At 39.2% G+C, this 26,377-nt stretch overlaps 1 protein-coding gene across 3 annotated transcripts in view; it reads left to right on the top strand.

Annotated features, from left to right (window-relative positions):
* The first annotated feature begins 209 nt into the window (after positions 1-209).
* BCHE (butyrylcholinesterase) overlaps positions 210-26,377 on the top strand; it is a 49,811-nt gene continuing 23,643 nt past the window's right edge. For all 3 annotated transcript variants that reach the window (XM_068406636.1, XM_068406635.1, XM_068406634.1), the window contains exons 1-3: positions 210-285; positions 3,434-4,955; positions 25,230-25,396. In XM_068406636.1, coding sequence (XP_068262737.1) covers positions 3,439-4,955; positions 25,230-25,396 — 1,684 coding nt within the window. In that variant the 5' untranslated portion in view covers positions 210-285; positions 3,434-3,438. The remainder of the gene's footprint in view (positions 286-3,433; positions 4,956-25,229; positions 25,397-26,377) is intronic.

Raw genomic sequence — 26,377 nt, 5'->3', positions numbered from 1 at the left:
CCTGTAAAATCTCATGCCTGCTTTTCTCCAAAACGGGTTTCTCTCTGTGGCATTTCCACAACTGTACCATTAGCCTTTGAGCAGATGTCAGATAGTAAGGAACGGCTGCCTGCAGATCAAGTTGCTGCTGCCAACTCTCGCGAGCTTTGTGTCAGAAACAGTTGATTATAATGTCAGTACTGTCCAATTTACGGGCTTAAAGCAGCAGCTGCATACTGCATTTTCCCTGAAGTATTCAAAGATCCTGACTCTTTAAAACTTTGTAGTTCTTGTAATAGAAGTGGGGTAAGTGATTCTCTATTTACACTTCTCTGTCTGTCAGGATAATTTACAGTTCAGCTTCATTTGCACGGGGATTGGGATCTTTTAAAGTGTTACGCTCTGCCCATTTGTTGCTCTCTTGGGAAAACTCACTCTGCTCTGTAAATGGAACGAGTAAGCAGCCGTGTGTATCAGACCTTGGTATTATTCAAGGGATCCTGGGCTAAGTAAATTAAGCTGAGCTAGAAATCACTTACTAATTCTACCATCTTTTCTATTTAAATTGTGATTATATAGACTTGTGTATAGATTTTTTGGCTGGGTAAAGATTTGCAAGGAGAGGAAACAGTCATTGAAATAAATTGTGCTCCCTTGCTGAATAAGAACACAGAAGTGTAGTCTGTTTAACTTTTGCTGGAGGAAACTACTATGGAAGCAGCTTTTTAGAGTATGCAAATGCATTATATGATATATCTCTGCTCGGTTAAGGTTGATGAGCTAAAGCAATCTTCTGATCCTTTTACTCTCACGGTAATAAACATGTAATGTTTGTTTTGCTCAGTGTGCTTTACGTTGTTGAGTTTGTTTTAATGTAGCATTAAAAACCATATTAAAAGTAATATTTGCCTTATGTTCAAGGTGTAATAATCATCCTCTGTCACTTGCTACTTTTGTTAATATTAGGAGAGTAACTTGAGACTAGTCAAGTCCTCTCATTCAGTAGTACAAAACTTCTGTGTTTTTCAAGCTTGATCTATTTCAAACTTTTTCTTTAAAATGCCACCTGTTCTTTTGCAGAGCTAATTAAAAAGGTACAGAACTGATTTTTTGTTTGTTTGTTTTTTTATTGCTAAAGTTCTTGTCTAAAACTTCTTAGGTTCAAAAGTTATGCCTCTGTGTTTTGTAATGCTAGTGTTTTCCTCCCATCCCATTCCTTTTTAATTAACAGGAAAGTGCAGAGGGGAATTAATTTTAATTACTGTTTAGATATTAAAAGCTTTAGGAACTTTAATGTCTCTTGCTTTTGTTAGTGTCATTTTCTCTTCTTCATAATGATGATGTTTGAAATCTCTTATTATCTCCAGCTTGTTGTTGTGGTTCAGTCCTGGGTGGAATGTTAAAAGTGAATATGTGAAAAAAGACAGTGTCAGTGAAACAACAGACTTATAGAAATTACTTCTCACATCTCACAGTGCTGTGCACTGGGTGAACACACACCCAACTAGATCCTTACTATTAACATTTCTCACAGCCACCCCAGTTGCCTTAGTTAACTGTGAGATAGGGTGAAAGAGCTTAGCCCTAAGCTAATCTTTACATAACTTATCTCACGCAGCTCTTAAAAGATTTTATTACAGGAATGAATGGAAAAAAAGTGACTGGCCCATAGAGAGGGGAGTTGAATGCCACTAAATGATGTGAGCCTCCTGGGCGGGCACTGCAGGCTGCTGGAGCGAGCCTCTGCTTACCCAAACTGCTAGGAAGTTGCTGGACCACGTGAATCATCCAGATTGACTACTCACACCTCTGAAGTTTAGCATACATGGGAGCATTTGCAGGTTACTCTAAATCAAGCTGCAGGCTAGTGGAGTGTTAGACCAACTCTGAAGTCTATTGCCCCCATTCGCCACCTTATCTTTTTTTTTTCAATAACAAATGTTCCTGTTTTCTAAAATGTGTCTGTTTTCTATCTGTTTACATGAATGCTAAAAATGTTGTCTCTGAAGATTCTTCCCTGCTCCTTTGATGCCATCTCAAAGTTAGGAACCTCTCTGCGCAAAATCGTCCTTTTTTCCCCCTGCATTTTCTTAGTTGATTTCCCAGAACACGCAAACAAGCAGGAGGAGCTCAGATTAGGCCACAGCTGTACTTTCCACAGAAATTAGCCTCATTCCTTTTAAGGACACAAGTGCTTCTCATTAACAAAGAATGGCCTGTTTAAAGTGGCAGGACAGAGTACGCTATGTACGACTGGGCAACAAGCGAAAAATAGAAAGAAGCTTTGTTGACCATTTTCAAATATGTAAGCCATAGAAATGGGTTTATGCAAATAGCCTTCTTCTGACTTTTCACTTTCAAGGGGAAGATACTGCTGGAAGATAGAGCATTTGAAAAGGTTGGGATAAATAGGATTATTAGTATGCTTAAAAGTGGTACATAATCAGCATCTATACCCTTAGCTTAAGATATTAATTATCACTTTGAAGAGTTCTCAGGAAGCAAAGACGAGGCCATACTTGAATTATTAAGCACCAACTACATATATTAAAAAATTCTTGGCTTTTTAACATTTTAATGTTCATTCTAAGTAGCAGAAGTATGACTACTTCTCATGACTATGATGGTTGTAAGCTTGGTTAAGTTACTTTAGACAAAAAAGATCTTGAAAGAAATGTTTCATTTAGGTCTTGATGTAACTCTGTAAGCAGTTGCCCTCAGGAGGTGACAAACTGACAGTCAGTTCAGAGGCATTTCAAGTACTTCACTTGTTAAAACACCTTCAGATCTTAAGACATATGAGTAGGACAGTGAAATCACCCAGTGCTTTGAGTTTATAGCAGTGCTATCTCAAGGGCTTGTTTCAGCCCAGGCATCTACTGTGGCACAAGCATGTAGTTGAAAACTTATGTGGACTTGGAAATCCTTGGATTAAAACTTGGCTGCAAGCTCCTTTTCAGTGTTCATGGGATGCATGTTCATGTGTGGAAAAATCTGTGCCTAGTGATGTTTGTTATCACTCTATTGATTTGAGAATACAAATTACCAAAGTAACCTCTAACAGAATAATGGCTAGTTGGGCATGGCATTTTCCGTCACAGATCATAAAATACCCTGTTCAGTGTGCCAGTGGAAATGCAAGTGGTTAGGTCATCTGCTAACTGAAGTAGTCAGAGTCTGCTTATATGACTTTACCTTCTCTGGTCTGGCTTCTTCAGTTCTATTTTTTTTTTTAGAGACAGAGTGTTTCTGAAGCTCTGTACCAAATACTAAACAGTCTTTGCAACACAACTAACATGAACTTATGGTTAAAAACTGCTAAGCTTTGTGCAGCAGCACCATCTTATTTTCAATGCCCTTGGGATGACCTACGCCCTTTTTGAGTAAACAGGTTTGGTTCTGGTACTAATACACTGCAATACTAATTCTGAATTTCTTTTTTGCTGTGTTTCAGGCATCATGATTTGGACAAAGGGCACAAGTCTCTATACTAGATTTTTTATGTGGCTTCTTCTCCTGTATGTTTTCATCAGGAAAGTAATGCCTGAAGACAACATCATTACAACCAAGAAAGGCAGAGTCAGAGGGACGAACCTGCAGGTACTGGGGGGAACAGTGACAGCTTTCCTTGGAATACCTTACGGACAGCCACCCATTGGTAGACTGAGATTTCAAAAACCAGAACCTCGCGAGAAGTGGTCAGATGTTTGGGATGCCACGAAACATGCAAACTCTTGTTACCAGCTTATAGATACAACTTACCCGGGATTTCCTGGATCAGAGATGTGGAATCCAAAAACTAACCTAAGTGAAGACTGCTTATACCTTAATGTATGGATTCCTTCTCCCAAACCCAAGAATGCAACTGTCATGGTGTGGATATATGGTGGTGGCTTTGAGGGAGGGTCATCTTCCCTACCGGTCTATGATGGCAAGTTTCTGGCCAGGGTAGAAAGAGTTATTGTAGTCTCCATGAACTACAGGACTGGTGCATTAGGATTTTTGGCTTTGCCAGGAAACCAGGAAGCTCCTGGAAATGCAGGTTTATTTGATCAAAGATTGGCACTTCAGTGGGTCCAGGAGAACATAGCAGCATTTGGAGGCAACCCAAAAAGTGTGACTATATTTGGAGAGAGTGCTGGCTCAGCTTCTGTCAGCTACCATATCCTTTCTCCTAAAAGCCATCCTTTATTCACAAGAGCCATCATGCAAAGTGGATCTGCAAATGCCCCTTGGGCTGCAATAACAGCATCTGAAGCCAGAAACAGAACAGTGGCTTTAGCCAAACAACTCCAATGTCCCACCAGCAATGAGACAGAGATAATTCTCTGCCTCCAAGACAAGGACCCAAAGGATATACTGGTGAATGAAGCTTTTGTTGTAACATATGACCCTCTTATACGAATATATTTTTGCCCAACTGTGGATGGTGATTTTCTCTCAGACATGCCAGAAACGTTGATTGAGAATGGCCTTTTCAAACAAACACAGATCTTAGTTGGTGTTAATAAAGATGAAGGATCATCATTTCTAGCATATGGAGTCCCTGGCTTCAGCAAGGATAGTGATGGCTTGATCAATAAAACAGAATTTGAAGCAGCTTTACCTGTGTGCTTCCCAGAAGCAAGCCAACTTGCAATAGAATCGATCATTTTTCAGTACACAGATTGGGAAAATGAGCAAAAGCCAGAATATTACCGTGATGCTATGGATGATATTGTTGGTGACTACAATATAATATGTCCTGCAGTGGAATTCACCAAAAAATTTGCACAACTAGGACACAACGCGTTCTTTTATTTCTTTGAACATCGATCCTCAAAGCTCCCTTGGCCAGAGTGGATGGGAGTAATGCATGGTTATGAGATCGAGTTTGTGTTTGGGTTGCCCCTAGAAAGAAGAGTGAATTACACCAAAGCTGAAGAAATCTTAAGCCGGTCTATGCTGAGATACTGGGCAACTTTTGCAAAAACTGGGTAAGTTTACTGTGGAAGTGTGTTTGATTGGTCAGATGCTTGCTGTTTCATAGGTGGAAGAAGCTGAACTGTTTCGGAGGTAATTTGAAGCCTGGTGAGAATGATGAGGAAGGATTAATTGTTCGCCTATTCTGAATTCCTGTTTTAGTTCTGATAAAAACACCGCCTTAGTAAAATAAACTCTTGATGCATAGTCATTGTATTGGATAAGCTTAAGAAAACAGTGTGTACCCACCCATAAAAGCAAATGCAAAATGTTTTTTTGCCATGGCAGCAGTTGTTACAAAGGATGGTAATGGTTTCAAGTTTTAGAAACAAAATATTTCAAATACTGGGAAATTTGAACTTCCGACAGAAGTAAGAGCAAAAGGGCCAATTTGCTTTAAGAAGTAATTTGCTCAGAAACTGCAGGTGTATAATATGGAGGTATATTATGTTCACATGATGAAGTGATTGGGATTGGAGCACTTTCTTTTCAGAAAGCCTGTCTTCCCATGTGTACTGTAAGTATAATCCTGGGTTTCACTGAAACTGATGACAAATCACTTGCTATTTCCATTAGACTCATCTTTACGTGAAATATGTCCTAGCCTGTATAAGAAGTAAATAAGCATATTTCATTTGGATGTTTGAAATGGATTAAATACAGCCCCTCATTCAGTGTATTTAGCTGGAGTCCAAGAAAATGAGACAGCCCTCGCTCTGCACGGCGGGGTTGTGGGGCTCTCTCAATGCAATATTCACTTTGAAATGAAAACATTTCAGTGCCGTAAGAAAAACAGCCGCTACCACAGTCATGTACAATTAGTCTCAAGGCTGCAATCCTGATGGGATGGGGAGGTATCTTGTCTTCTCAGAAGCTCAGTTTGTGCTCTCTCCTGAGACAATTATATATATAAAAATCTGTACCTGTGAAAATGTACAAACACTTAATTCACACTTTAAAAATGTTTAATTTACTTAAATTTTAAAATCCTGCCTTAATCTTACTTCCATGGTGGACTTTTCTTTTGATTTGTGAAGTACACGTGGATTTTTAAAAACTGAAATCAGCTTTGGAACAGGAACTAATTATTTTTCTTAATAGATTAGAAATCAGAGGAGACCACTGTGCTCGTTTAGTCCACATAGCTTTGTAGGTAACACAAAACACAGGTAGGACTTAAACATTTCCAGTGATGAGAAATCCAGAACAAAGGTTAGTAGGTCATTCTAAAGCTTAATTACACTTAAAATGGCTACTGTTATAAAATGAAGTTTTGTGCCTGGTCTGAATTTGCCCGTTCTATTTCTATCTTTTCCAGGCACTATATTTTGTTTGACAATTTCTACGTTTTATATTATGATTTGTGTTCCACATAGAGAGAATTCTAGGCTCTACTCAGATAACCCTTAATCCCTTTTTTTCTTGGTTAAATAAAATGTTTTATATTCTTGAGTCTTTCAATACAATGCATTTTTTCAAGTCCTTAAATAATAACTATGTACCTTCTTTAAAACTGTGATTCATCAACACCTTGTTGGAACTTTCCTTGTTGGAATTAAATACTATTGTCCCCAAAGAGTCCTAATTACAGATGTCATTCATCCCCTCTAGTTCAAGCTGATATTCCCATTTACTTATTTGAGGAAAGTACTATTTGCCTTGGCCGTGGTGTTGGCTGGGAGCTGCTGTGCCTGCGTGTGCGCAGTGGCTCTGCGATCCGCCCCAGTCCCACGGTCCCCCCTTCTGCAGCGACTCTGCTTCGGCTCTGAAACACGCAGCACTTGGTGGCTGGCACCAACCCGCGGGCAGCCTGGCCGCTGCCCGAGCCCTGCGTACTCCCTTCACATTACGCTCCAGGGGGAACTAAGAGCTTACTTTTATATGCATCCATTTTTTAAGAGATTTGCATATCAATAGGTGTGATGGATTGCCTGCCTTGATATGTAGGAATATTAATTACATTGACAAGTTCTATCCCCTTTATATGTTGGAGCCTGTAATATCTTTTTTACCATAAGTGATGAGCATATTAAAACTCAGAAAATGACTATACAAATAGCTATACTCATCAACGCATGATGGTTTAATACAGGTTTTATTCTTGTAAAATGTAATCTAAAATTCAATGTATGATCTCTTCCTGCTTCCCTCTTTACTTGAAGGCTGGTGACACCATCCCATATGAATTTGGTGTGAAAGACTGTAGCACAGAGAAAAACATTCAGCAGGGGTGTATGTTCTGGAATTGAGCTGTGCGGTTCATTTATCAATGCCAAAAATGCATCTGATTGATAGATTCCCAAGACGAAATCTGCACAATGAGGTCAGGTAAAGCTTGGTAACAATTCCTGCACCATGAAGACATGCTATGACAACATGGCTTTGAAGCTGGTGTCATTAGTCCCTTAGTGGAGAGCAAACTGAGTGAAGGCTCCTTATTACATACTGCAGCTTTACAAGCTGCCCTACAGGAGTTTGCAATCAGGATCTTATACCAGAGATAGCGGATCTTTCCATTAAACAGAACTGTTTCTTAGTAAGGAAAGAGAAATTCAGGTCTATATTACATTTTTTAGAACAATATTTACATTTCTATGAACTATTGGTTTCCACTGGATTTTTTTATATATATGTTTATTTTTTATGTATATATGCATATAATTTTAATGTGTATATATATAAAAATATCAATAACCTCTGTGCAAAGTACAGTACACTGTCCCTGTCACTGTAGCTCACTAAAATTAGACAACATAAGGTACATTCAGGTTTAAGTTTATAGAAGACAGTCCCGTCATCTAGTCTGATTATCATTTGCACTATAATTAGATTAGCCTACAGATTGAATTTCAAGTGGTTTCCACAGCAAACAGCAAATAATCCCTCCCTCTGCCTCCACCACAAGTATCAAAAACATCTCTATTGGGGTAAACAATACAATCATGCAATTTATGTAACAGTAAAAGATCAGATCAGTATTAACCCATTAAGTGACACTTTCCTCATCATCCAGAACACAAACCCATAAGGCTCTGTAACACATTATTCATAGTGTACAATGAGCAGGGAAATAACAAAAATTGTTAATAATTCCATAAGTAAAAGGTGATCCTTGTTTTCCTGGCACCTTTGAGCGCACAGTAAACATTTATAAAGAACTGGGGAAGCCCTGTTTGACATAATGTTTATAGTAATCTCCGACATGATCAAAGGGCAAACAATCTGAGGGGAAAATTACTTTACCATTGATGTCTCCAGTAGAGGAGGAGAAAATCAAGTAAAAAGATGAAAATCAGAAATATTGTACAGCACAATTTTTAGTGAGGGCATTTGACCTAATATTCTAATGTGCAGAAGTACAAAAGCACCAGGGAGGGAAGAGTAGCCTGCAGAGGAAAGGAGGTAAGAGTCAACAAAACCTAAAAGAAATCAGTTTTCTCCTGGTGCTTTCTGGTTGAGAGGGACCGAGAGGCAGCTCAGCTCACCACATGCAGAGCAGTTTCTCGCGAGGGGTCTTCAAGCCCATACTTTGACCCTAATAATATCTATTTTTCATTCTCACATGAGGAGTAGGAATAAAAATGGTGATATGAAAAGTCAAAGGCATGCCCTGTAGGAGCATATTCTGTTTCTTAGAAATACCTAATGTCATGTAAGAACAAAAGAAAAAATGTTAGAAAACGACAAGTGCCTCCTTCAAAGGATGCAAAGAGTGTATGTGAAATTCTTGATTTCTACATTTCTCAGTAAACAAAAGGAGACTGTCAGCCAGTCCAAGGGTTTCCCACTCAAGCACCACCCCCATCAATAGCTGATGCAATTTTCCAAGTCTCTAGGCACTTCTTAATTCACAACCTTACTAAAAATAAGTATCAGTGATAACTGACCATTTTTGCTGGAAAAATAACAGGGGTAAAGATTTTCTATTTTTGAGTATGAATGGGGACTGGGTAATGTAGATAATTCAGTAGGAGAAGGGAACAGACATTTTGCCTGTGAGACTTGAAGTTAGATGCTGGCATTATACACCAACATTTCTCTTCAGTACCCAAGAGAATAGTGTTATTTTTAGGAATCTGCCATATATTTACATGGTCTGTAACATCTGTGAAGACCCTGCTGAAACAGTCATCTTTGACAATAAGCCACTGCTTTTCAGTCATGAGATTTCCTGCAGGTTCATTATCCAGAACAGGATTTGATGGCTTGGGAACCCCTGGGAATAATGGATACCGTAACTACCTCTGTTACTGCACATAGGGACATGCTGCTGTCTGCAGTATTTACCCATATAAATAATGTTACTTCATATCACATAGTCTGAGAAGAATGGAAAAAAAAAGTAAATTACCTCAGGGTCTGACTGTTCAAGCAGTTAAAATGGAGCAGCTTGAAGAAAGGACAGACTGTGAGGCCCATAAGATTCCTGGTAGCGGTGTTTAGGATCAGCACTCTGGATTATTTCTAGCTAATGCAAACCCTAATGCTTGTAGATAGATCACAGGACACAGGTAAGCACCCACCATGGAGCTGTGTCTAAGGAGACTGGCAGCGTGGGAACTTACCCTTCAGTTATACACTCTCAACATCTCTTCCCCTCGGAAATATATGTATGCTTTATTTCAAGAGCAGATCTAAGTAATCAGTGGTACAGACTATCTGTTAGACTCTTGCAAGGATGTGCTACATGTGGACAAAAATACCATGCCCTGACTCACAGTGTTTAGAAGAGCATCCCTCCAATAATGTGTCTTTTATTCTGTGAGATGTGCATCCAGTTCCTGCCCTTCCCGGCGTGGCTGAAGTGCCTCTGCCCTCCAGTCCTGGGCATTTCTAGTCTCCCTGCCATGCTGGTATCTGAAGTCTGCTGGCAGATGAACACATATCTTCCAATGACCCTTTCACTTTAAAATTGGATTCAATGTACACAAAAAAGCTTCCAGGTGTGGCAATCCCTTATCCATCACTTGAATGCTTCTGCTGTTTCATTATCACTACAATTTTTAATGACTGATCTTTTGGCATCAAATAAGGTTGACTAAGTATCCCAGCCGTTCCTAGTGCTATTAGCATAATTTCATAAAATACTATTTTGCATGTATTTGAGCTTTGAAAGAACACTATTTTCATCACACCCTCAAAAAGTCTCTGTTCTACCAGTGAGGGAAGACAGACGGTTATTACTGGTTCTGTCTGAATACATCAAGTATAATAAAATATTTGGGTTAAAGGAAAGAACAGATTCCAAAATCAATGTTCTTGATTTAGACTTTGATTTAAAATTCCTCCATTTACCCTGACCTAGGGTCTCCTCAGCTGATCCTTGTACTTAAGAACATTGGCAGTTGAATATTAATTATTAGCCTTAAAATAATTTGATAAAATTCCAGACATTATCCAAATTAGGCAAAGAGATGTGGCCAAATTGTATTCAGCAGGAAACTATAGTGTGATATATGGAAGGGGCTGGATCAGGCTTAGTGTGGTTATGTTTGTGTATAAGTTAATTTTAACAATATTGTTAGTTTTCAGTGGCCTCCTCCTGAATCCTTCTGGCACACTTCATTTTAAGTGATATCCATGGTGAAAGAATTTAAATTTCTCTTTTTAAACACTTTTAAAATTCATTTCTCTTCTGCATTTTTGTGATTCTTCAGAAAGCTTTTGAAAGTAAGCAAGTGACACTAACAGGTACTATCAATCATGACCAGCAGAATGCTCTGCTAACTCTAGTTAGAGGAAATTTTATTTATCATGAAAAGATATATGGCATCCCAAATCAGTGGTTGCTAGGTTATGCTTTATGCGTTACTTTATTCGTTATATTTGGTAACTGAATTCTTTATACATGAGTGACGTAAAGTGACAAGGAGACAGACAAATCAGATGAGATGAAAACTCAAATAAGAATGTAGTGGAACATAGAAAGATAATATTTTTAAGGCTTTGTGAAAAATGTTTCGGATAAAAGGAAACTGGCAAAACTTGTCTCACTGCCAGTTTTACAACTGCTGAAACAAATCTTTGCAGCTTTTTCTATAAAGTGAAGCCTTTGAAATATTCCTTCCTATGTTTTAGGGGAATTTGTGAGGCTTTGATTGTCCCACTAAAGCTCTGAAGCACTTTGCCTGGTTATTGTTGCCTCTCCCTGCTGTTCCACTGGTAGACATAATAAATTTCAGTGCTTTTGTTACCAACTTATCACAACATGTTTATAGAGAGTAGTTTCAGAACAGTGAGAATAAAAACAACAGCCTCATATAGAGTCCAAACAGCAGATTGAACCAGGGACCTATATACTCTATGTATGGAATGGATTGAATATACTGGGGGAAAAAAGAAAATAAAATCTCCATCTACTTTTAATTTTCTGATTCTTCAGAAACTGGGAAGTTTTACGTACCACTAAGCCATTTCATGGTAAGAAATTTAATGTGGGTTGTATTTCTTCCTGAGATTAGCCCATGTTCACAAGGACAGAGGCAGGTGCCTGGGTTTGATCTACGCAGGTGAGACATGGTGCTGGTCCTCACAGGGTCTTCAAACACACCGGAGCTGTAGCTCAGTGGGACCAAGAGGAGGCTTTCCCTGAGGCTGCTGCTTCTGGTATCTCAGATTTATCTAGAATAATTTGTCATCTTAACTAGTGATTTGACTGGATCAAGTCAAGAATCCAGAACATCACATTTCCACATGTGAGGTGAAAAACCGAAGGAGTATAAACGAGGCATGAGAGAGGTTTCTAAAAATACAAAACCATATACGGAAAGGAAAGTCTTCCCTTCCCATGTTAGAATTATTTCTGAGCCATGAAAAAAATTGTGGAAATCATAGTCATGAACAAAAAAAGGTCAAAATTTAGGAAACTTGCCCCTATTTCTCCACCTTCACTTTTGGTTTTTGGGTTCTTAAAGTGACTCATCATCTTTCCAGCGTCCATACATATTGTTATATTCAGAAGGAGTAATGGAAACATCTTTTTAGCAATCTATTTGGAAATAATGCTTCATGGAAAAAAATCAGCAACCAGAGACTCACATTTGGCAGTCATCTCTTTCTGGCTTGCAAGCTGACAAGCTGTCATTGAATTGCAAAATTGAAAACAGGAGTATTCGATTCAGTCATCTTTTGAAAATAGGTCTGGGGTACAAATTGTTTAGATTGGTTTAATATTATTACAAATATTGCAAAATTGCAAGATGGCTTGTTAATTTCCGTATGTGCAGCAAATGCAATTCCATCCGTACAGTTTTTATTCCCTACAACAGATGAGTCAAACTATTATTTTCAAACATGAGATGAGAACATCTGTTAAGGAAATGTCCAAATATTGTAGGAGTAATTGAATGAGACATAAAACTAAAACCTAAAACTATAATACAAAGGTTTGCCTTGAATCTAACACTGGCAATGCTTTATAGAAAAGGGTAAGCTTTAAATACAATTGTCAAAGGCCGTGAATCAAACCCACCAGTGATAATGCACAGTCCTGGGACTGAGAAAGGTGAATTCCCTGTGTCTGCAGTCAGAGGCAGAGACACACAAATGTGCATGCACAGGCACAAGAAAAGAAATGAGAAAGTGAATCTCTTTGAGGTGGGTTTTTGTAGAGCTGTGCTGCCTTTAGCTGACCCTGTAAAAGAAAAGAGGGAAATATCTTGGATGTGGCTTTTCCCGTTCTTGCAACAGAGATGTGTAGAAGACCCTATACTGGACATGGTTCCCTGCTGTTCCCAGAACCCAGCAAAGAGTCTATACGGACATGCTTTGGGGAAAGGAGAGGAATTAAGTGATACAACTGTTTCAAGAGTTGAAATAAAATCATGGTATGATTGCTACCTCAAATGTGGGAGTGGGAATAAGAAGCCTGAATGGAAATAATTTAGTGTTTGATAGTGTCCTGGTTTGGCCTAAACCAGGCCGATTTTCCTTTCAGTGATTTTTGCTTTCAGCTAAGTCTCCTCTAAGTAACTGCACTTTCTGAAACTAACTGCATGTTTGCAGACAGTGTCTGCCTCCAAGACTGATAACGCCCGAAGTTTGTAGTTATCGCTGAGGCACCGGTAGGGATGTTGTGCAGTAAGGCTCTTGCTGTACTTATTCTTAGAGAAACCAAGGTCACTGCTGAATTCCTCACTGCTTACAAGTGAAGAGCCAAAGGGGGGTTGCAGCTGCAGTGGGGAGCAGACAGGGCAGGTGACCCAAAATTGACCAACGAGGGTATTCCATCCCACACACGTCATTCTCGGTATAAAGGGGGGGGATCACGAGGGTCTCGCGCCTTTCTGCTATGGCCGGTGTCCAAGGAGGACTCCGTCTGTTTTCCTGCTGCCCCCGATCCCGATCCGTGCATCCCTGAATCCAGCTCTCGACCGTTGCTGGGCCCAGGCTGGGCCTTCCCGGAGCCTGCCCTGCAGTGCCGGTGGTGACGTGGCTGACTTCAGGGGAGCTCAATCTTGGTTTTGTATATATATTTGTATATATTTGATTATTTCTATTATTATTATTATACTCTTTTTCATTATTATAGTTTATTAAAACTGTTTTAACTTTCCAACCCGGAAGTCTCTCTCCCTTTTCCCTTTCCCTTTCCCTTTGGGGGAAGGGGGGGGGGATAACAGAGGGCATCTGCCACAGGTTTAATAACTGGCCCAGCTTTAAACCGTGACAGATAGAAAGTACACAAGTAATGAAGATGAGAAAAAAAAAGAGAGGGAAATGCTAACTAGCTGGTGCAAGAGGTTAGGTGAACAAGAAAAGACATAAAGAAGAGAGAAAGAACAAAAAGAGATGGAAAGATAAAAGAAGAAAATGTCTGAGAGACTTGCTAACCATTTTGGGGGGTGAAAGAATCTGTGAACTATGAAATGAAGGAAATACATGCATGAATTTATGAATTATGTGTAAGGCAGATTGACATATAAGAGCAATACACTTCAGAGATAATCTAGGATTAGGGATTATTTCCCTATATCATAACTTTTGGAGGCATGTAAACACATGGTTGAAAAAGTCACTGTGAAATTCTAATTAGTGTTCACCCACAGTTACTCCTCTTTTTAGGGGCACTCTTCTTCCGTGCTGCTTTTCTGCAGTTTAGTCCTTGTTCCATCATCAAAAGACAGAAATTGAAGTTTAAAAGGTCTGCAAACCCCATTTTTCCAGGTGGTTCTGGAACATTAATCTGAAGTCCTACTGAGAAATTTCACATGAAGAATGGAAACCTTTCAGTACACATTTTAATTTACTCCCCAATGCAAGAGATTGGCTTGTTTCAGGGAAGTGGCAAAGGGGAGAAAAGAGGAAATGAGGAGCAGCAGAGGTTACCTAACACCACATTTTTGAAGGTAGCTCAATATGGGTTTTAATTTTTTTTCAATCAGCTGCAAGAGAAGTCAGTTGTGGGTAAATGTAGCTAGCAATTTAGTCACAGGATTTGTGAGATTCTGTCCCTGCAAATCTAGGAGTTCCATAAGTAGAAATCAGGCATTTCATGCTTACAGTTAGTGATGTTACACAATTATATGCTAGTGCAGATGTGAAGTTAAAAGCTGCTATTGTCTGCTTTCCCAGACATCTCTGACCACCATCTGTGTTCTCCACCTTTCCTTGAGGGAACATAAGGCAACTTCCTAATTTCATACAATACAAACTCTAAAGAGTATTGCCTCAAAATTACACCAGAGAGGTCCTTTTTCTACTGGAGCTGCTGTTCAAATACTGTGATTTTTATTTTAACTAATGAAGCTTTAAATATCTGCCTCTCATGAATGTTATTCACCATGGTGCTCTCAAGGAGTAGCCTCCAATTTTCTATACAACTGGAAATGCTTAGAGGTTTAACAGTTGTTTTTTCCTAGGTATGAAGTAGTCTGCGTACTATAATTTCCACAAAAGCCCTCTCGATTTTGAAAGAGAAGGACTTTGAATAGGCTCCGATATCCTCCCCTCTTTACATACTACTTCTTCTTGAGAGCATGCCTTTCATGACTCAGTCCAATGTTGACATTTGGAGATCTCCCTCTTGGTGTAGTTCAAATCAGACTCAGAGGATGTTATAATGTGCCGGGACATAATGTGAATGTGTTTATCGAAGAAAGTTACGTGTAACTTCCACTTGTAAATGTCAAACCTACAATGAATTTATAACAAAGAAAATAACTTCATCTTTTTTTTTTTTAATTTTTAAATATCTTTGGGGGGGGTGGTTATGAACACCACAGCTTCTTATTCACATTTCCCGTCATGAAGTATCAGTGGTTCTGTTTCAGATGAAGCAATAACACATACATACGCTACTGAAAGCTACCTAATGATTTCATTTATAGGACTGCTCAGTTTGGCCTAGATTACATGGTGGTTGAAGTCTGTGACTCATGCACTTCCTATCATTCACAGAAATAAACCAGTGGCAGTAGTGGAAAATATTAAGAAAAATGCTACTATGATGGAGTCCATCAGGACACAATGAATCTAGATGATTTTATTTGATGCAGGGCTATGTGGAGCATCCATCCTGAAAAGAAATCATGATTAGAGCAATTACAATTGAAAACAAATCTCAAATATTATATCCTCGTATAGTATCTGCTACACAGTCTGTATTGAAAATTTGGTCTCTAGAGATAAGGAAAGCACTGAATCCATTTATCTAACAATTTCTGAGTGTCTGGCATGAGCTCTATTGGGAGAGAAAGCAAGAGATGGAAACAGCAATCATATACATATGAGTACAGTATTTACTCTTTCTCACAACCAACTGGGCTGACAAACTTTACCAAAGCCACTGGGAATTTAAAACACAGTATTAATAGTTCCATGGCAAGAAAAACATTTTTCTCTTCATTTACGCACTCTCTTTAGGTTTGTCCCAGCGAGCAATTTTGGTTGAGATACTATGTAAGTTTATATTTTACCAGGTCATGAGAAGGAGAAGTGAGATTGTAGAGGAGATAAGACAGTTTCAGAGGATGAGTGAAAGGGCAAGTGACATATGCTTTCCTATCTACTTATTCTTTTACCTACTTTCTATGGAAGTTACTTCCTCCTCCCAGGTCTCAATATGGATCAGCAACTTCTTCCATTTCCAAATAGCCCTATTCAACCTCTACAAGTAAGACTAAAAACTATAGTTCCATTTGATTTCTTGCTGCAGCCAAGAGTGTAAAAAAATAACAGCGTTGAAAAGTGGTCCTTGAAAGCTAAAATTGATACTATATGAAAGGGCATAAGGATCTTACAAAATACTTTACAGGAGCATTGAAAAAAAAGGCAAAAATGTTCCTTTAGAATAAAGGAGGACTAAGCCATAGTGTTGCCTCTCTCATGTCTGTTCAAAAGTGATGTAAACACAAACTGTGAATATTCACACCAGAACCTGGAGTCCTGGAGAAGGTATGAAATAATCATTGTGAATTCTGGCCAGGAGGAGAGAAGCTTCTTTTGTAAACAGCTACAGGTATTTCTCCAGCTGGGACCTGATCCAAAGTTTTTGAAGTCAATCAATCTGTTCCATTTGTTTGGATTTGGATCAACCCCTAACTAGTAAGTTGATTCATCTCAAAAAGTGCTGGACTGGTCTTCAAACGCCATGCAAAATAACACATCATATGCAAGGCATGTTAAGCAGAAGGAATAAAATGCGTTTGAAAATTCTTTACTGCTTTATCACAACATAATTGAAATGTGTAAATGACTACAACTATATGTTGTAGGTATGTTATATTAGACACTTGTCACATTCAGCTTAGTGTGACTGTGATCATCACACTGAGCAAGCGATAAGTATTTCTTAAACAGGTTAAAATATATTTTTTTGGTGGTCTGAAATTATCTCCACATTAATCTCAAAATTTCATCCATTTCCCTGAATTCAGTTTAACTTCAAATCTTTTGTCTTCTTGAAGTCATATCATTAAGTTGAAGATTATTTGCTGGTTTTGGGTCGTTGGGTTTTTATCTTTTCCTCTTGCCAGTCACTCTTCTGACTGTGGCAGCCTCCAGCATCACAGGCTCTTTCCATTTTCAGAGCTTGCTTTCTGATCTTTGGCCAGAAATAATGCTCTGTGATGAGAAAGCTGTGAGATTCAGCACAGTCTCAGTCTCTTCTTCGCATCCTCTTCAAAACTGTGCAGAACGTGCATATATTTGGGATGTTGATATTGAGAGATCTCTGACTGTCAGGGCTTTAGGACTGTAGTATAGACTTGCTGAGAGGACAAGAGATACAGGTCTGATAGTCCTCACTCAGGGGGAGCCAGTGGATATCGGGACAACATTGCTCTCATTTAAATCAACGTGGAACTTCATTATTAATTAGAGCTAATTTCAGAGAAAGGTTAGGTCATACTTAACTTTACCAGTTGCTCAGGAAAAGACATTTTAACTCACTTTCAGGTTTCTACTGCTATTGATTCTTAGACAGAGTGGTGGGACTGCTGTTCCAGACCTTGTATGATAATCACAACTCACCACATGCTGTAAAGGTGGTGGAGTTTGGGGCAGGGGTTCCTGAAATAACACCAAGCTTTGCTGGAACATTTACACAGTGGAGGAGAGCTAAATGCAGGAGTGCCAGCATGGGCCCAGGAGGTCAGAAATACACAGCCAGAGTCTGAAGGGCTCATTAGCTCTGGCTTGGCTGATCCAGCTCATCATTACTCTTGATACCAGAGCAGACTCCAATCCAGGAGCCAGGAATTTGAGGCACTGAGCTCCTAAATACATTGCAAGCATGCCCAAAGAGCTAAGGCAGAACATCCTGCTTCTAAATTTCTCAAATACTATATTATTTATGGCCAATACCTTAAGACTTACCATGTCAATCCTTATATATAGCAGGAATTCACAAATAAGTACCAAGATATGCACAAGTAAGAATCATTTCAGCTTGATGGGTGCTTCATGAGGCTGTTTTGAGCAGAACACAGTAAGACCAAAAAAGAAGCAACAGCTTGTTGCTTCATTTCCTGAAACTGATATCGGTTGCAATAGTGCGTACCACAATAATTTATAGTTTAAGACATTTAAACACACAACTGCTGTCACCAAGCTGGAATCTGGAAGGAATATCCTGAGCTTTATTTAGCCTGTGAAGGTGTAAGAAAGCCTAGCTGCAAAGGTCCTTCTCCAATTTCTGTCAGTTAAAATGTGTGCCAGCTGGATCCTACAGGGTTTCTTCAAGGATCAGCAGAAGAAATAATATTTATCTACAATACAACTTGCAAAGCAGTTTCCTTTTGCTGTGGCTTGGAGGCACTTTATAGATTATGAATTTGCGTGTGATCCGTGAGTCATATGAGTCCTTTCACTCATTACAGTGGGAATCTGAGTAAGGCTCAAATGTTGCAGAACCAGGACCAATGATTTTGCATCATAGTAAATGAGAAGGTTTAATTACTACAGATTCTCAGAAACTGGTTACTATTTTCTTGCAAGAATCAAATTCTAATAAATAAACAAACCTTTTTAAATGTGACCAAGTTTTTCTTTCTAAATTCCCCAGTTCTTCATGGTGCCACGGGAGCACGGGCCTGATACCTTGAGAATGCTGATGCCACGAGGCTGCAAGGAAGCTTAGTGTACGAAACAGATAATCATGGATGCTTTCCAATAACCCAATATGGCACAGGCTGACAATCCTCCTGCCTGAGTTCTCACCTTTCAGTATAGTAGTTTTTACAGCTTAGTTATTATAAATGGCACCACTCGCTCTTTTCAGCTGATAAATTAGATAGCTGCTGTCTTTCCCATTAGGCTGAGATGATGAAGAGCTTAAGAGAACATTTTGAAATAAAATATTAAGTGTGGCAGTGCATTTGTACAGAGGGTCTATCCGTTCAATACGTAAGATGGTTAGTGATTAACTTCTATTAAGGAATACTCTGAAGAGCTGCCTCAATTAAACAAAAACTAGCGAGGTAACTTTGTGTGGTATCAGGTACAAAGAGCACCAACTGGTAGCAGTAGTGACATCAAAAGTAATATATGTATTTGTGAAGTGATAGCGTGTCAGCTTTCCAATTCACTTACTTAGGGGTGACACTTCCCCTTATCTTGTCATTCTAAGTGGGCCAATTCATAAACTTTGGATAATGGACAGAAAAGTGTCCTTGTCATCTCGTCTTTGCTTTTGCAGTTTCTAATAACAAAAGCCTCAAAGTGTACAATTTAATGTAAAATATTTTGTCATAATGTAAAGATTTCATCCAGAGAGTCCATCAAATAATTTTAGTAGGTGGTAGATAATTAGCTGACTTGGGAAAATGTTCTGGATAACTGTCTGAATTTCAAAAATCTAAGAATAAATTAATTATACTGAATCATACATAGGTGGACCCAATTTGATATTGCATCAAAGGCAATCCACGTGTTCATGCAGTGAGAGCCTTTCAGATTTATACAGGCCTCAATCTCTGAATGGAAAGCTTATACAGTAATTAATGCTTCTGGGGATATTTTTATAATTAACAGGCTTTTTTTACAGGTGTTACAGATATTTCTTCATTCTTTCCCTTGCTAACCTTTCTAAGGAAAGTTTCCAGAATAGGTTCATTTGCTTTGTTCCAATAGCTAGGACTGCTCCTGAGGTTAAGGACTTTGAGTCTTCAACCTCGCGGCCCTCTCTGGTGTCTACTTAACAGTGAGTCATCTGAAACTAGTAGCTTGGTATGAAGAAACCAGCATTAAACCAAATCATTTGAGGGTTTGAGAAGATTCAACCGGTAGTTAACAGTAAAAGCTGCTCTTCTTTTTAATAGGACTGGGCTGGAAAGTATCTGTTAAGCTCCCAGTCATACCATCCAAGCACAGCCTTACACAAACATGCACTGTCGCTACACCATCCTCCCCCTGGGGACCACGCCACTGCCCAAAATTGATATTAACCTGGCAGTTGTTGTGTTGCAATGAGAAAATGAACACAGGTATAAATATCATGCGTCGTGGCCTTTAGAAGTTATGTGAGACATGTGGATACGTTTGCCTGACTAATGCCGCAAACACTTCCCACCCCTCTGCAGCGAGCGGTGCTCCGGAGGGCTGAGGCAGCACAGACGTGCCTGGTGCTCCTCGTCAGCTCTCCTGCTAATTAGGACTGCCCTTCTGTCCAAGTGGAAAAGATGGAAAACAGCAAAATGTTTCCTTCCACCTGGGGCAGGGGGAAGGTTCATCCATTTGCATTAGATAAATAAAGGTATTTTGACTGGGTATGTTGTTTAGTGCTGTCATGATTAATGGAGGTGTTCTACGTGACACAACCACTAATAAAGCAATCTTAAAACTGTGATAAATTTTTAAGATACAAATCTTGTGGCGTTCCCTCAAAGCATATGATATCCCCGTTGTGACTCCTCTGAAGTCAGCGGGATTACTCCACAATGATGTTATCCAGGAGCCCTTGCCATCTTATCATTGTTTTTAATCTACCTGTAGCTTCACTATGGCAAGTAGGCATGCTTACTTGGGGTGCAGTGGCAGCTTAGCCTGTGATACTAGTCATTAGTTTGATATCTTTGCTTCTGTTGTAAACCACATAATTCTGCTTCCAGCCCCTTACTCACAGAGATCGAGTGTTGATACCATAGCCCAATTGATGTCTTCTCACCCTTTTGTTCATTTTGCCTGAACCTTGGATTTCTCTGCCCTGTGCTGTCTTGCTCCCTTTAACCTGGCAGAAAAATGTATATAGGAGACAACAAAACCAAAACTTGCAATGCTACAGAAAAAGCAGAAAGTAGAAAATGTGAGAGAGACCAGGGTTATTGTTGCTGTTGCATTCGCTCTAAGGCCGTTCCCCCTCACTGTTACCTTGTGCCCATGGTAACACACGTAAAATGCCATCCCATGAAAAACCAGTACTGCCTGATAGCTACACGGAATCACAAAAGCTAATAAAAATGATTCGCATTGACTCTCTCTCCTCCCTTTAAACCAGCTGTTGAAAAGAAAAGGGCCAAATTGAAAATGAGCAGCAGTGGTTCCAGCCCAGGTGAAGTCAATAAAGTCACACCTAGGAGGAACAGGTCTCCATTTGATTTCAATTTGTACTGCATGGGGAAGCAGAGGGTACAGTGGCATAATCATAACTTTTCATTAATCTCAGTGGGCAACCTGTTCAGCTAATGAGACATGTGCCAGCGGGATGCCAGTCTGGTGGCAACCTACAGAAGGCACCAAGGAAGAAATTGCCTTACTAAGTGTCTATGAGTGGTGGGGTTGCTGCTACCCTGCGGAGAGCAGGAGGGAGGCAGGCTGGGTACCGAGAGGCCACCATCCTGCTGCCCCACTCAACAGGGAGGAGTGGGAAATCCTCTACAGGGTGAGCTCTGAACAAACAAGCTTGCTGAGCTTGTCTCAGAGCAGGTCAGAGGGAAGCCAGCTGCAACTGAAGAGACAATTAAGAGCAATAACACATTGCTCAGGTGAAATTAGTGTATGCTTCCTCTCAGGGAGCAATATCTCTATGAACATCTTCAGCCAAGCAGAACAAATATTTGTCTGTCTGGGGCCTTCCAGGAAGGCTGTCTGGAGGAGGTAGCTACTGAGGACTGTAGATAAAATTGTGTTTCAGCCTCTGAATCTCTTAGTGAGTTGGGGTTCTTATAATTTATTTCTTTTTACTTTTCCTCTAGAGAAATACACAACATGGTAACCTGATCTGTTTACAAACAGAGCAACTAAATACAGTGAAAGCTTTAGACAACCTAAGCTAGCATGTGATACAGTTAGTGTTTACAACACTCATTAGGAAGGTAAATGATGCCTAAAACCATTTTCAAGAGACTTATCAGAGAAAATTTTTCTTTGTGGACAAATCAAAATATGACTTAACATTACAAAAGAACCTCTCTGCTAAATGGTGATACCACAGCAGAGTGAAAACCATTCAGAGCTCACTGACAAAAATAAAGTGAATATTTTACAGGTACTTTATACTATGAATGCTTACCAAAAAAAAAAAAAGGTTAGATGATTAATTAAATTTTTGTGTTTGTGTTTGATAAACCACCTGTAAGAGCAATGCTCTGTAACAATAAATATGCAGTGAACTAGTATTGTATTTCAGGTTATGTTGATCATCGTAATGAGAATGCTAATATATGTATGTTTATTATGATTAACAGAACTGTGTTCAGGTTGTTGCATTTTCCATCTGAACCAAATTAACTTTCTCTTTCTAAAGTTGTTGAAGATGAACATTAAATATACAGGATTGTCAGTGAATAATCTCCTCTAAAACCCTCTTCACCCCTATGTCAAATCTAACTTATTTACTATAAATGAGCCTTGAGAATTAAATGTTATTGCCAGTATGGACATACAATACCCAAAGGGGGAAGAACCTGCTCTTAGTACCAGTGAGTAACATCAAGCAACTTCCACTGAGCACAAGATTAAAACGGCTTGTGAACTTCACTGAGAGCACATATATGTATAATGGTAGAACATAAGAGCAGCTTTACTGGAGACTGAGCTCAAAAAGACACTCTGTTTTTCAAGTTTATGAGCAAATAAGTTTGGCTGCCTTAAAGACATATCTTAACAAAATAATTAACTATAAATGAGCTGCTATATCACTATCAGAGAGAGTCCAGCCTATATGTTCAGGGAATATGCAAAAAAAAAAAAAAAAAAAAAGAAAGCTGAAATAAGGAAACAAATTCTGTTTACACCAAAGTTTAAACACAGGTGGGGTTTTTTGTGTGGGGTTTTTTTCGTTTTTTTTTCTCTCTTGTATTTCTTCTCTGGGAGCAATTCAAATAACTGTATTTCTTAATTGCCATAAGACTTGCTCCTGCAAACATTAAAAAGCATGCAGAAAAGGAGCTAGTTTCTTCCTAAAATATTGAGTGAAGAAGCTCCAAACATTTTATCCAAACAAAATTAAGGTATTCCGTGACTAGAGCTTATAGATGTGAAAAGAGGTCTAAGAAAGGTGATTAGTGTTTGACAAGGTAGATGCACAAGATAGAGGTTTGTCCTGAAGATGCGTGGCCCAAGCCCTTTCGGGACGCACCTTCAGGCCCCATTGAAAGCACTGAGGTGGGCAAAACTGGAACGTACTGAATAACAGATGATTGAGTAGTAGCAGGAGATGAAAGAGCAGAGGTTTGAGGAATTGATAAAGATAATAGGATGGAGGTTTCCATGGAAATCTTGAGCTTTTTTTCAGTAGAAGCAAGTTCCTATAATGTATCAGCAAAGATTGTCCATCCAAACATAGATGGACCGAGACAAGGTTGTGCAGTGTATCGGATTCCTTTCTGTTCAGGAAGGATATTCTCACAATACTTTTAATTTTCTATATGAATGTTATTAAACTTTGAGTTTGGTGCAAAGAACAGGGAATTTTACAGCTTATTCTGGGTATCGCAATTCTCATCATGAAGTTATTAATTAGCAAGAAGGAATGAACAGTAATTGTGATAGAAGAATGAGGTTATAATCATAACTTGTTTTTTGCCAGTTAGAAAATATACTCCTGTGATCCCTTGGTTTTGCTGTAACTGGGAGCTACGTTTTAACTTGGGAAATTTTCAATAATGGAGCTAAAAAGGAAATTACTGGACATTTCTATGAACAGTATACATCTTAGAAATGCAGAGAGAATGTCATAATCAGCAGGTTCACCTATATCAAAATACTGTCTTCATCTGACAGTTCTTTCAATCATTTTTAGTAAAATGCATCTGTAGCCATTGTGTAATCCCCCCCACAGCTGTAAATTATAATGTGGAATGTCATGATTTATTGCATAGCATAAAAGCTGTTAAACGAATACTGACAGCACCATTAGAGTTCTGATCTTGAACTGAAGTGCAAGTCAGCTCTGCTTAAGTCGTCATTCTCATGAGCCACAAATAATAGTGCAGTTAAAAAGGATGCCATAGGTTAATTAGAGCTGAATTAGTAAAGAAAAATTAGTAAAGAAGTGAGCAAGTCAGGAAATTACATGCTGAATCTCTTACTCTAGCATCACATTTCTGTAAGTAGCCAATGCCGGGTGTTAACGACTCCAGAGTAATGCAGAATACTAAAACATGGGCCAAAAACTTGATCCATTCTGAATGTACTAAGAGATATTGATATTATTTCAGCAGCTGAATCTTGTGCTCTGACTGCTCCCACCTACAACCAGTACCTTTTTCTCATTCTTGGGAAGCAGAACACAAGTGGACTCCACACACTGTGGACTCCTCTCTGACCGCTGCCTTCTAGGAAGAGTCCTGGTGAAAAGTAAAGTAGAGATAACCAAATTAACTTAGCTAATAGCGTTCTTAGTGTATCCCACCAAGAATCATCAAATACTGTTGTTCTGCCCTAAACCTCAGATTCCTTGATATCAACTTCTAGAAAAGAAAATGAGTCCTTCTGCTTGCACTGCAATAAATGTTTAATTTGTATTCTTAACCTCTTCTGAGCTAACATAGACGCATACTTAAACAGTCACAAATAATCCTCTTTTCCTGAAAATCATATTCCATCTCATTTGTTCCCTATGCAATGCTCCCCATTTTGTTTTTTTTCTACACACTTAAACCAATTATTTTTTTCTCTAGTCATATAGATACTAGATATTGTCCTTTTTTGAAGGGAAAAAAACTGGATGTCTGTCCCTAGAGCCTTATGCATATTTTAATACTAACAGCTGTGATTCTTTAAAGTGCAGAGTCTGTTTTACAAAGGGCCAAGCACTCTGCACCTCTTCCCAGTTTCCAAGAGATGTGAGATTGCTCATGTGTGGCACTCTGCTCATGGGGCTCAGCATCCTTCAAGGAGGAACTGTTCCTTCTCAATGAGGAATAATTGTTTTCTCTCCCAATATAGCTCTCATCCAAAGTTTAGACATTACTTACATTTTTATCTGAGCTATTTAGTCCGATCTATTTTTCTGTCTGAAGGGATCAGTAACATTCAAACTAAAACATGAAGTACTCAATCTCCTAACTGGTTGGTTTGTTCTTAAGTCACCCAGAATAATTCACAGCTTCTGTGATGATCTCCAAATTCAACAAGTGTAGTTTGTGTATAGTGGTTTATTAACTTTTTTTCCCCTTAGGTGAACCCAGAACACCCCAAAAAGGGAATATAAGTAATTTCATTTTTTTAAAATGTAGTTAAATTAAATTTACCTTCTTTTATTCTCAGTTACTTACAAAAATATACTTTAATAATTCCAAACTAGCATACTGAAACTGAAATAACTGTTAAATAAAAAAGAAATAATACTCAATTGATGTGCTAAGGTAATTTGTCATTCCAAATGAAATGTTTCTTTTCTCATTTAGAACTCCAAATGGGACCCTGATCAATGGAACAAGATGGCCAGTCTTCACCAGTACTGAACAGAAATATTTGACATTAAATACCAACACTTCAGAGATACTGACAAAATTACGTGCTCAGCAGTGTCGATTCTGGAATGTATTTTTTCCCAAAGTCCTGGAAATGACAGGTAAAAATGCTTTTATAGATGCTTTTATTTAAACTTTTGTACAAGGATCATTTGCTTGTGTCCTGGTTTGGCCTAAACTAGGCCAATTTTCCTTTCAGTGATTTTTACTTTCAGCTAAGTCTCTTCTAAGTAACTGCACTTTCTGAAACTAACTGCATGTTTTGCAGACAGTGTCTGCTTCCAGGACTGATAACACTCGAAGTTTGTAGTTATCACTGAGGCACCAGTAGGGATGTTATGCAGAAAGGCTCTTGCTGTACTTACTCTTAGAGAAACCAAGGTCACTGCTAAATTCCTCACTGCTTACGAGTGAAGAGGTGCAGGGGGGTCACACCTGCAGGGAGGAACAGACAGGGCAGGTGACCCAAAATCGACCAACGAAGGTATTCCATCCCATACACGTCATTCTCAGTGTAAAGCGGGGGGATCACGAGGGTCTCGGCCTGGTTCAGCCTGCTTGGGCCTTCGGCCTGCTTGAGCCTTCAGTCTGCTTGGGCCTTCGGCCCTTTCTTCTCCCTTCTCGCCCCTTCTGCTATGGCCGCTGTCCAAAGAGGACTCTGTCTGTTTTCCTGCTGCCCCCGATCCCGATCCGTGCATCCCTGAGCCCAGTCCCCGTCCGTCGCTGGGCCCAGCCTGGGCCTTCCTGGACCCTGCCCTGCAGTGCCGGTGGTGACGTGATCAACATCGGGGGAGCCTGATCTTTGTTTTGTATATATTTGATTATTCCAATATTATTATTATACTCTTTTTCATTATTATAGTTTATTAAAACTGTTTTAACTTTCCAACCCATAAGTCTCTCTCCCTTTTCCCTTTCCCTTCTGGGGCAGGGGGAGGTTAACAGAGCGCATCTGCCACAGGTTTAATAGCTGGCCCAGCTTTAAACTGTGACAGCTTGATATTAATGTGACGCTTGAGTTTAAATCTTTACATTCCTATTTGTAACTGAATTTCCATGAGATGTTCAGATGTTGGACAAAA

Source organism: Nyctibius grandis, chromosome 8 (genome assembly GCF_013368605.1).
Source record: "Nyctibius grandis isolate bNycGra1 chromosome 8, bNycGra1.pri, whole genome shotgun sequence".
Classification (NCBI taxonomy): domain Eukaryota; kingdom Metazoa; phylum Chordata; class Aves; order Nyctibiiformes; family Nyctibiidae; genus Nyctibius; species Nyctibius grandis.
Note: the sequence above shows the minus strand (reverse complement) of the source record. Positions and strands in the feature narration are given on the sequence as shown.